The sequence below is a fragment of the Anopheles coustani genome, chromosome 3 (genome assembly GCF_943734705.1).
Source record: "Anopheles coustani chromosome 3, idAnoCousDA_361_x.2, whole genome shotgun sequence".
NCBI lineage: Eukaryota > Metazoa > Arthropoda > Insecta > Diptera > Culicidae > Anopheles > Anopheles coustani.
In genome coordinates, this window is record NC_071288.1 from 23,381,759 (window position 1) to 23,393,166 (window position 11,408).

At 47.7% G+C, this 11,408-nt stretch overlaps 1 protein-coding gene across 1 annotated transcript; it reads left to right on the plus strand.

Moving 5' to 3' along the window:
• Nucleotides 1-1,362: 1,362 nt before the first annotated feature.
• On the plus strand, nt 1,363-2,622 carry LOC131260141 (fork head domain-containing protein FD5-like). The gene has a single exon (XM_058261814.1). The coding sequence runs from the start codon at nt 1,363-1,365 to the stop codon at nt 2,620-2,622; it is 1,260 nt and encodes a 419-aa protein (XP_058117797.1).
• The last annotated feature ends 8,786 nt before the right edge of the window (nt 2,623-11,408 follow it).

Genomic DNA, 11,408 nt, shown 5'->3' on the forward strand with positions numbered 1-11,408 from the left:
CGGCGCCCGGAAACGCGACAAGGGATCTCGGATCTCTCGCTTTCGCCTTCGATAAACTATTTGATTTATTTATCGCATCACATCGCTAAATAAATGATTATTCTAGCCCCGCGCCATGGAGGGGAGAGGTGGTAGCAGCGTCGGGGGGGAACTTTGCCACCATTTTTTTTTTCTGTTTAACTTCCAAGGGATGGAAAACGGGGGAAAAGTTTCCCATTCGCTCCTCCCCGAAAGCGAGCTTCATTCGGCATCGGAGTGTGTGTGAGCTGTTCGGTGATTGGTTGGAAACGGAGCTTGTCGGGATTGGTGTAGTTACAAGCACGTAGACACACACACATAGCGCGCGCAAGTCCAGATCATGTCGAGAACATGTTGAAAACATACTTTTACTTCGAAAGCACGACTGGCGAATTTCGTTCAAAACACGCCGAACTGCGGTTTCGAAGGGAGCCGAGTTTTGACGTTTCTTGACGGGACACCACCGTGCGACAGAGAGGGACAACGGATCGGGACCTTAATGACACACACACACACGCAAACTTGGCAAAGTTGGCATGTTGTTCCTGCCCTTCGGTGCTTCGGGCGCTTGTATTGTGGTGTGCCGTGGCGGCCGGGTCGATGGTGTGCGATGCGATGTTGCTGCGCACGCTGCATATCGCGAAGCAGGAGGCCCGTGGCTTCTCGCGCCGCACTGCGCTTAACATATCATTCCGCATTTCAACACCTTCGGTTGTTGATTTGATAAAACAGTCTATAGCAAACAAGCGTCCGAGCAGAGCGCGAGCCAAGGAGCCTGGCGTGGTTCGAGTGTCTTGTGGTGTGTTGTTGTTGTTTCCGGGGACTTTTCCACCTCTCGGCAAGGGGTGAGAAATAACGCGAAAACCCGTGTACCGGTGGTTTTAGTTAGAAACGAGGAAAGTAAAACAAAAAAAAAACAAGAAGAGAAAAACAAACGCTCGCCCTCCGAAAAACCCGTTTGAGTGCTTTGCAGTGTTGAGGCTGCGGTTTTGTTATCTCGGCCATTTCATGCAGTTTGCTCCGGAGCGCTCGAGCAACTGCTCGAAAGTAACTCGAGCTCGAGCCGTTCGGTGAAGTGACGTGATGGGAAAATGACGACATTTGGAGTGGCAAAGCAGTTGAGTGTACGATTGAAGGAAAAGTTGACTATGTGAGGAGTGAAAACAAACCTCAAAACCCAAGTGAAGAAGTGGTGAAAATAGTGAAATAATTGTGCCACCGAAGAGGGCCGACTGTGATTAAAAGTGGATTACCTAGGTTGGCGTGATCCGTGATAGCACCGTGATCGGTTCGCGATCGTGACAAGTGAAAGGTTAACGACCGGCAGGGAAGAAACTCGTCGAAATGCCACGACCGTCCCGTGACACGTACGGCGACCAGAAGCCACCGTACTCGTACATCTCGCTGACGGCGATGGCGATCTGGTCGTCGCCGGACAAGATGCTGCCCCTGAGCGACATCTACAAGTTCATCACCGACCGCTTCCCGTACTACCGCAAGAACACGCAGCGCTGGCAGAACTCGCTGCGGCACAACCTAAGCTTCAACGATTGCTTCATCAAAGTCCCCCGGCGTCCGGATCGGCCCGGCAAGGGCGCCTACTGGGCGCTCCACCCGCAGGCGTTCGACATGTTCGAGAACGGCAGCCTGTTGCGGCGCCGGAAGCGCTTCAAGCTGCACAAAACCGACAAGGACATCCTGAACGAGGAGCTGGCGGCGCTGGCCAACATCAACCGGATATTCCTGGCGCAAAACTCGGCCGACGCGTACTGCGGTGGACCCGGGGCGGCCACCCTGCTGCCCGCCGACCCGTCCCTGCTGCACCCTTCGGCCCTGCTGCATTCGCCCCCGCACGAGCCCCACTCCCCGCTGGGCGCGCCGCCCCCCCTGTCACCCGTTTCGGTGGGGGACGCGACGACGGCGACCGCGCTGACGACGGCCAGGACTCCGCTGCGCCCGAAGCGGTCCTTCACCATCGAGAGTCTCATCACGCCCGAGGACGACGAGGGGCCGGGGATGCTGGAGAAGCGCTCCCCCAGTGCCAGCCCCGCCAGTGTCACCCGCATCCCGTCCTCGCACCAGAAACGCTCGAAACGAAGCTCCGACGACAAGCTGCACCTCCTGCACGAGTCCTCCGAGGCGAGGTTACCCTCGTTGCTTGCATCCCACCACCATCATCAGCAGCAGCAGCATCCTGGCGCCCTCCAGCATCACCCCCATCACCACCTGGGACTGCACCCCCCGACGCTGCCACCGGCCGCCAGCATTCCCGGCGCCAACATTCCGCCCTTTCTGCAGTACTCGCATCCGGCCCTGGCGGCCTACGATCTCCCCCTGCACCCGCTGCTAATGATGGGGCCGCTGGGGGCGATTCCTCCGCACTACTTCCACCACAGCTCGTACCACAGTTTGGCCGCGGCGCACCATCAGCACCATCACCTGCATCACCTGCATCACCACGCGGCCAACGGGCAGCGGGCGGGAGGGACGACAACCGGGTCGGGGTCGCCCACCGGGTCGACCACCGAGCCGGACAGTCCGCGGTCCGGAGGCGCCCCGACCGATCTCAGCCGACCCCTCGGACCGGCACTGCGCAGCGTCTGAGGGTCCGTGCCGTGAGTCGCCTCTTCCTGTTCCTGTTAGCGCTAAATCGAAGGCTGTTTGTTGAGTTTGTTTTTATTAATTTCTAACTAGATATTTTAAACCGAGCCGCGGAGCTTCCCTTCAAAGAAATCTAATACTTCGTTTCCTAGCCTAGCATATGTATTCACACACACACACAATTTAACAAGGCACAGGCAATCGCAATCGCAGCCTCATTTAGAAGTAACACCTTTCCTAACCCTGAACTGGAAACCTCGCAAACAGAATCTTTTCGTTTCTTCCTTCCTCCCTCTTACCTGCCAACCATATTAGTTTAAATGTTTTAACTTGTCCATGTGCTATGATATTTGAGAAAAAAAATGAGACAGCGAACCAGCTATAAGTATTAAAAAGACCGAGAAGACGAGAGGATAGGTAGCCGGAAAGGCAAAAACGAACGCAAGCTGTACGAGTGTGTTCTGTATAAAATACAAAGATTTAAGTGTAAGACTTAGTAAAATTGAATCCTGCGTGATTACCTACTTAAGATCTGTTTTTAACCTTTAATACGAGATAAAATAAACAAATGTATATCGATGGAAATGCGAATCGGTGCTCATTTTACTCATCAAAAATGCCTCGCAGCGAAAAGAACGTGTTTCTCGAAGAATGGCTTAGAATGGCTGATTTACTTACTAATTCATGTTTGACAATTCAAAATCATTTAAGGCATCTTTGTCATAAAATCACTTTTTTGTTTATTTAACAACCGTGTTTAATCCTTACCTTTTGGGCAAATCATTTTAGAAACTTCAAATTAGTTTTAAACAGATTTAACGAACAGATGCTAAATTGGAATCATAAATCCTGTATAATTGTTGAAACTTTTAGGAATTGAGCTGAATATACACAACGCATAGAACCATCTCTAATTATGAACGTACAAAATACATCTTTTTGGCACACAATTTTACTTCTCCATTTTCAAGAAGCCATTTTCTTATCGATGTTTCACTTTTCACTATTTTTTTCAGTACATCTGTCTGGAGAAATGAGTTTTTATCAACAGCATTGCATATTTCATTTATGAAATTCAGAAACGCAGCTAAAAGACAAAGAAGTATGTAAAGAGTAGAAAAATTTGGCATCCTTTATCCTTAAATTAATCAAACATTATTTTGGAAAGGTCATCCTAACATGAAGTATTGCATTTCATCTCTGTATATCCAATAAAAGCTTATAGCATATCTTTCAACCCTGGATGGAATTAAAATGAAGGTACTTGTTACAAATGTACTAAATGAAATCCTTGAAATTCAATGAATAACTATGTAATAATCATTTAAAGCACACGAGCATTTTGTAATCTGATGATTGCGATGCATCGAGAAGCCAACTAGTTGAAATTTAGCAAGAAATATTTTCCGGGAAAATACCTAGATCAGTTGTTCGTCGTCGCAACAAAGCCTGTGGTCAGGAAAAATAATCCAATATCGGTCGAGTTACAAAAAGCCACCAATTACACGAAGGGTTTTCGCTCGCCGATTGTGTGCACAACAACAGCCAATACACTTCGAAAGCCAATTCATCCAGGTTGGGCACAATTCGGTACAAGAAAGAAGCAACAGAAACCAAAGAAAAAGAAAACATCGAACAACAAAACCTCTGCCCATCCATTGGTAGAGATTAACAGGGGTTTTCTCGCCTTGTGAGATGATTTACTTTTGTTGCTCAATTGACCCCAGAGTCCGATTGTTGGCGGACCAAAACGCGCTGCCCTACCTCCGCCCCGTGAGCCCCTTTCCGAAACCCATTTTCCCAGTTTTTTCTTCCATTTCCTTTTACCCACGACAAGTAAAAAAAAGGGTAACGTTGTTTTCGGAAGTGGTTACACCTCCCGAATCGGTTAAGGGATTAGGTTTTATTATGCGGCTCTCCGCAGACAAACAAAAACATTCCGCCCTAAGTCCGTCGCCATCGACGAGGGCAGCTTCCCCGTGTTTTCTTTTGTGTCCTTCCCCGCCCTTCTCAGCCCTTCTCGTGCCCTGTTTTGCTGATGCTGCTCAAGTGGCAATTTTTGCAACCCCCACCTCAAGGAATGGCTATTGATTCATTAATCTCGTTTCATGTCATTTAGGTGCGCTTTGTTATCGCTGCCTGCGAAATGTGCCTTTAGGTGGGGTTTTCTGGAACTTAGATTTCCCAATAGGCTTAGCGAGCGACAGCCAGATCCCGTACTGTTTTCTAATATTCTGTGCCAAAGCACTTGTTAATCGCTTGGGATGACCTGGTAGAAAACAATGTGAGGCACAAACCGAACCCGTAATGTCTATGTTCTTTTCATTCGTTCCTCTTCCGACGAAAAGTTTGTGTTACTGAATTGTTTATCCACCACCTTTAACTCTATTCGTTGCCAACGAAATGCTGGTGCTGAAGCCTCAACCATTCGGAACCCGATCGGTGAACCAACAGCGACGTGCAATGATCGATAATTAGCTGTAACGATCGATAATTGAGAACAGCGAACACGAGCCACAAGCCCCGAAACGGCTTCCCGTTTCCACCTCGGTGGAGACCTCCAGAATCCGGCCAAAATAATGAGCCGGATCCCTTTCGATAATCCGCCGCTGGTGGGTGGAAAACGGTGAACCGATCGGTCGGCTAATTAAGCGCTCGCCTTCGGGAGCGAGCTAGGCCGAGGAGCTAATAGTTTCATCACCATTCTCGATCCACGTTCTCGTACTCCGACGAGAGATCCAACGGTTGGGGCGGCTTTTTTATTGGGTGTTCGGGTGATCCTCCTCCACCCTGGGGCGGAAGAGGAGGGTGATAGGAATTTCGGGCGCGTTCCGGCCCCTCCGGGGGCCCTTTCGGATGCTTATGGCCCCGTGAGCCTCGAGTACGGGTTCTTCTTGCGGTAGCGTCTTGCTCCGCGCTGCACATAAACTGCACCGTCACTCCGTTCGAGCCGCGATCGGTTGGTGAGCAAACCCCGCAGACAAACTGTCTGGCACTGTTCGGCATGACACATGCATATACTGATTTTATTTTCCCCCCTGTTTTCGATCGAAGGGGGTCGAGGGCTAGGATGCAGGGTGCGCGCGATCAAGATGAAGATCGTGAATAGACATAAACACGAGCCAGGATTAACCACGAGTCGATCCGATCCGATCGAACGCGCTAGATTTTTCTCCGCCGCCGCCGCGTTGCGATCCATTAAGTGATTCGGCTCTATTTTTGATAGTGAATCAATTTTGAGGTTATTAGGATTGTTAAAAGGTTTCCCCCTCCCCTTAAGCTTCCCGTGCCGGCCTTTCTCTCTATCTCACTTGATTTTTTTTTTGCTTAACGTTCCGGGATTCCAGCCCGGCAGAAGGAAAGCAACAAACGACGGGAGACGCGCGCAGGTAAGATTCCGCGGAAAGGATTGTGGATGCCTGGTTTTTCGTAAGTCATCGCCGGCACGGGCGGGAAAGCAGCGCGGAAGGATTCGACAGGCCAATCGATTCGGAGCCGCGTCCGAGATCGGATTGCAGATGAGTTAGCGATAGCGGGCTCGAAAACCCGAGCGCCCGTGGTCATGTTACGCCACGTTAATCAGCGGCTGAACGGAAGGCATGCGGACGAGCTGCGGTTGGGAGTGGGGAAAGAACCGGGCGGCCCAGAGGGACGCGGTCAGTAAACTAACCGTCCATGATCCAATTTTGCGCTACTTAAAATTCCTCGACCACTTATGATCGGGTGGAACGAAACGGGGTCCGGAGCCGCGCGCCGGAGCATAGAGAACATGATTAGGAGGTGTAAAAGCTAACCAAATCATTTGTCCATTATCGCCGAATGCCAGTCAAAACGATGAGAAGAGGGGGGAGTGGGGGAGCGATGAAGATCCATTGTGGGCTGGGAAAAATGGCGGAAAATGTGCTGCCCTACCGAGCGGGCGTTGATCGGAGGCGGTGTATCCGATTGGGGATTGTTTTCATAAATTTGATTACTCCCATTCCCGATACATTCAACAGTGATGTTAGATTTTCTTCTCCCGGTTTGATGCAAGTTTTTCACAGTGACACGGTTGGGTGATAGGCGGTATTTTAATCGATCGAACTCGTGGAAATTACATTATGAGAACCATTCTTTGCGCTAATTATTCAGCTTTTGACCAAGGATAGCGTTAGAACCATGTGAGGTAAGTAAAAAGTTTCCACTTGTCGACCATTGAAATGTTTTCCCGCCCATGGGATGAATTAATTCAAAGAATAATTTAAATCTTTTCAATTTGTATAATCCTGAATTCATTTTAAATTTTTTTTGTCTGACAAGACAATTTCATCCGTTGATCTGTATTTTATGTAACACCCTATACACTTTCTCATATACAATTTTGATGATGATAATTTTGTAAGACATTTTTGATAAATATATTTATGTTCTTACATTATCCAGAAACAGTTTCAGCAACACTTTTCACTATAAAATCTCAACAGCTGAATTTTTGAGTTTTTACTATTTAGTGTGTTGATCACATAGGACAACAAATAAACAAAATATTGAATTTCACATTCGATTGGAATATGGTTAGAAGCCAAAGCTAAAAATGAAGTGAAGTGTAATCTACGCAGTATATTTCTACAAAACTAGAAAAAAAAAACCATTTGGTTCGCTGTACTATCGTCAAAAACATACAATTCTTGATGGGCATCTCCTAGCAATCCTTGAACACAGAAAAAAGCCCTAAATTCTTCAAAACCCTTTGAAGTCTTTGTTGTAATAAAATCATTTCACCTGAAGTATGTGCCTCGTAAAAAAAACTCTACTTGAGCACAAATCACCACTCCCGCTGCTTTACAATTTCCTAAGTAAACTGATACCATTTAACATTGTCTAAATATTGGCCAAAGCTACGGTTTAGTTAACCAATTACATTCGTTCTACAAAACGAACCAAACGCCGCTGGGGTCCAATTTAATTTGTTTTTCCCACCATTCTCTCCTTCTTCACCGTTTCTTTGCGGTCCAATTAACGGCCGAATTTCCATTATGTTTGGTACGTTAGCATTGATTTTGTTGGCCGTTTAATTTAGTTTTTGGTTACTCTATACTACTCTATAAGGAGAGAAAAGGATACCTGCTTGCGGGATGGAAAAATTGTTCGTCAACTGTACACCCGAGCGAGCTGGTACGCCATCATCGTGATGTGATTTGGAGCCACTGATAAATTTTTGAAAGCTGGACGAATCGAAACGACGGTGATGGCGATTTGGGTTTTGATGGGAATGCCGCACGGTGGTCGGGTTTTCTCGCTCTCGGTCCGATTGGACCGGAAGTCAAAGCACAATATTTGCCTTACCATTAACGAGCCGAGCGGGTCGATTTATTTGCGCGCTCCATTCGCATGGTAGGCGCTGTGTTTGGGGGCGTCTTTCAAGAAGGTATACGCACAAACACACACACACACGCCCTCAGGCGGGACAAAAAAAAAGGTCGGCATAATACTAAACACACGGCCCAAAACAGAACGTTCGTTCTAGCGCAATAAATAATGAATTATTAATTAGTTCCGTTGTGTTGAGTTTGGTGGAAATAACGGCGGCATAACATTAAGATTCTCCCTGCTCCAGTTTCTCCGGCCTACCGCGCGGAAGGTGGGCCCGGTGGAAAAGTTCTACACACTCTACACATCGGTGGTAGCATAAATGCATTTTTCATGGCGGCTCAGACGGCGACGTTGTCGGTGTCGAGTTTCGGAATTGGATTCTCCTGAAGAAAGGAAAACCTTACGCCTTGGGGTTTCCGTCTGCGGCAGGGAACGCAAAAGCGCTGGAAAAGCGCCTGTCTAGCCGCCCGTGTTTATGTTTATTGTGCTGTCCATTCTTAACCACCCCACGCAAGGGTGGGAGGGGAACGCCAGAAAACACACACACAAAGCACCCTCCATTTTGTTGTTCCGTTGCTTAGAAAGAAAACGAAACCAACCAAACACCATGAACATGGGAAACATATTTACTGCCTACATTATCTGAACGAAATTAATTTGAATTTCTCTTTCTACTGACCAATCGCCCCCTCGTGCTCCCCTCACCCTCCTTCCTTTCTCTCCGTCCTTCTTACTAGTGCAAGGAAAAACAAAAACAACCGAAAACGGACGAATACGATTGCGTCGTCGTCATTTCTTTTTTTTTCGGGGGTTAATTCCTTTCGCTAATGGATGCAGTGATACGTAGCGCGCGATGTGCCCACGGTGCGATGTGAACGGAATCGCCAACGAGCACGCTTTCTTTGTATTCTCGGTGTTTTTGGGGGTACAAGGGAAAAACACATCCCTCCCACTGCGCTAGGGTCCTATTATTAACAGTTTTTTTTTTTTGGTTCAACATTCGTTTCTTGGCAGCTTTCTGAGTCCAGCAGTGCCCTGCAGCAGATACTACTGATAAGATGTTGGATGTGAATTTATTATTACATATTATTCTACCGATCTTTTTTTTATTACAGTCAACCCAAAACTCGTGCTCCTCGCGCGAAGAATAACCATAAAATCATTATTTATGCGTTCTGGTCGGGCAAGGAGTGCTTAATAAAAGCGTGAGGAAAAAATAAGAAGAGAAGATTTACCCACAGAAAATAATCCAACATTATTATCAATTATATCGCAAGCCCTTATTATATCAACTGCCCGTCCTCTGAGAGTCAACAGCTCATCATGTTGTTCGTTTTACTTCGTTATAAACACATTTTAATTAATCAATTAAAGGATAAAATTGCCTTAGAAGCAACGACTCCAATCATATGAGTTATTTTTTATATGAATTACAGACCAGTTTAAAACCCGAAGTGTAGAAGGAAAAGTCTTCGCCCAAAGGAGCAATCCTGTTAGTTCAAATTGCCATAACTGACAAACACATGGCGTAGTGGAAACTATTGATTTTTTTCTCCTTTATTTTGCTATCAATCTTAACACTGAGACACAGAAGGAATTGAAAATGGAAAGAAAAACAATTCATTTCACGTCACGAGCCAGCAGCAAAGGGATTTTGGATTCCTTTTACGAACTCCATCAAAATTCATCCTTCCGGTCCGACCGACCATAGCGTGTGGATGCACTTCGGCACCATCTTGTTAGCGGAGCGAGTGTTTGCCACAAACACTCCAAACGGCTCCACAATCACGGCAGGTATAAAGTGTGCGCAACAAAAAAAACAACACTAAACACAACAGAACAGAACTCCCAATTATTTCCCATCCCATCGTTGAGCGTTGTGGAAGGGAATGAAGTGGCCGCCTGAAAGCTGCTCATCCTTTGCAGTCACGTGAAACTCCTTCCCCATCCCCCCCTCCACCCACCCTGTCAAAAGTGACGCGTTTACGTGCACGAAATGCCGCTCGCCACGAAAATCTTATTTGTTTTTCCTCATCACAGGCTATACAAATAAATGTCATGCGGTACCTCGTGTTCGCTCGCAAAGCCTTTCAAATTCCCGCCCCACAAAGAATACCGTTGCGATCGGTATTGGGTAATAGAAAAACGGAAGTCCCGTCCGAAAACGAGACCCTCCCAAGCCTGAAAGCCTGTCGGAAAAACTTGAACCTTCACGAACCCATGGCGAGCCGACTCACCGTCATCGCCACGCAAAACACGGTTACCGGTTTGCAGCTCGAGAAATTTTCAAATTAAATATGGCTTCCGTTTTCCCTTCTGTCCATCATCCCTCCCCTGCCCACACTTTGACGGTAGGTTTGCGCGTTTCATAAGCGCGTATTTATTTAACCAATAGATTTACCCTGTTTCTTCGCTGCTTCTCCGAAGCAAAATGGAACGCTCGGTAAAAACAACAAAACATTACGCACGCACCCCCGCGGCAGTTGCATAACAATCGATGCATAATCACCTCTTCCTGCCGAATCCTCCCCCTTGGGATGCATGGTGCATCTTTCTTGTATCGATTCTAGAAATGGACGCACTGTGGAGAGAACTTTCTACATCGGACTCCACCACATGACGGCCAACCTGATGACAGAAAGGAATATAGGAAGCCGTTGCGAACTTTTCACTGTCTCTCTTCAAAACACCCTTAGTTTTCTTTTTGAATTTTTTGTTTCAGGTTAATTTCACTTTAACCACTCACACTGTTCTAAGAAATAATGAATACCAGACCAGAAAGATGCATTCCGCCCACGGGCACGGAACGAGCAGCAATTGGCAAAACTCCGCACAGCTCCGCTAGAACTGACACACCCCCCAGTGTCCATCTCGGCCCCCCGGCGTCCCGTCGTTTTCGTATGCAGCTGCATCAGATTCGCCAGTAATTGCATTAAAAACCTACAATTTGTTTGTGGAATTGTTCAATTTGTTTGCCCGCGCTACCGTGTCCGTCGATGGCGCGGGTCCACCGGTGCAGAAATGCTTCTGCCCGTCTTCTACCCGTCCCTCCAGAACCGGAACTAACTGCCGTGTTTCAGTTTGGTACCTTCTACACCCTCCTCCCCCACCGAGAGGGGGGGTACACATACCGTAGATAAGGAAACGAGGAAGAACGAGGACGCAGCGTATAGCGATTCACCGGAAGTTCACCCCAGTTGTAGGACGGTTCGACCGGAGGGAAAGACAAGTGTGGTTTCGGGAGGGGGCAGTGTACATAACCCCGGAGCGGCACCTGAGTTTTGTTTGCGAACCCTTCAACAGCACACCCATCGAAGAGAGTTGAGGGATGGTTCGCTGGAAGGTGGTTTCGCAAAGTTATTTACATAAACGACCAACGCCGACGCTCGAGGGCCTTCCGATTGCCCTCCAGGGCTATCCGCAACGGGCAGCGGGAG

Bases quoted from the DNA above. Each gene is read 5' to 3' on its own strand.
- LOC131260141 (XM_058261814.1), top strand. From the start codon at position 1,363: ATGCCACGACCGTCCCGTGACACGTACGGCGACCAGAAGCCACCGTAC.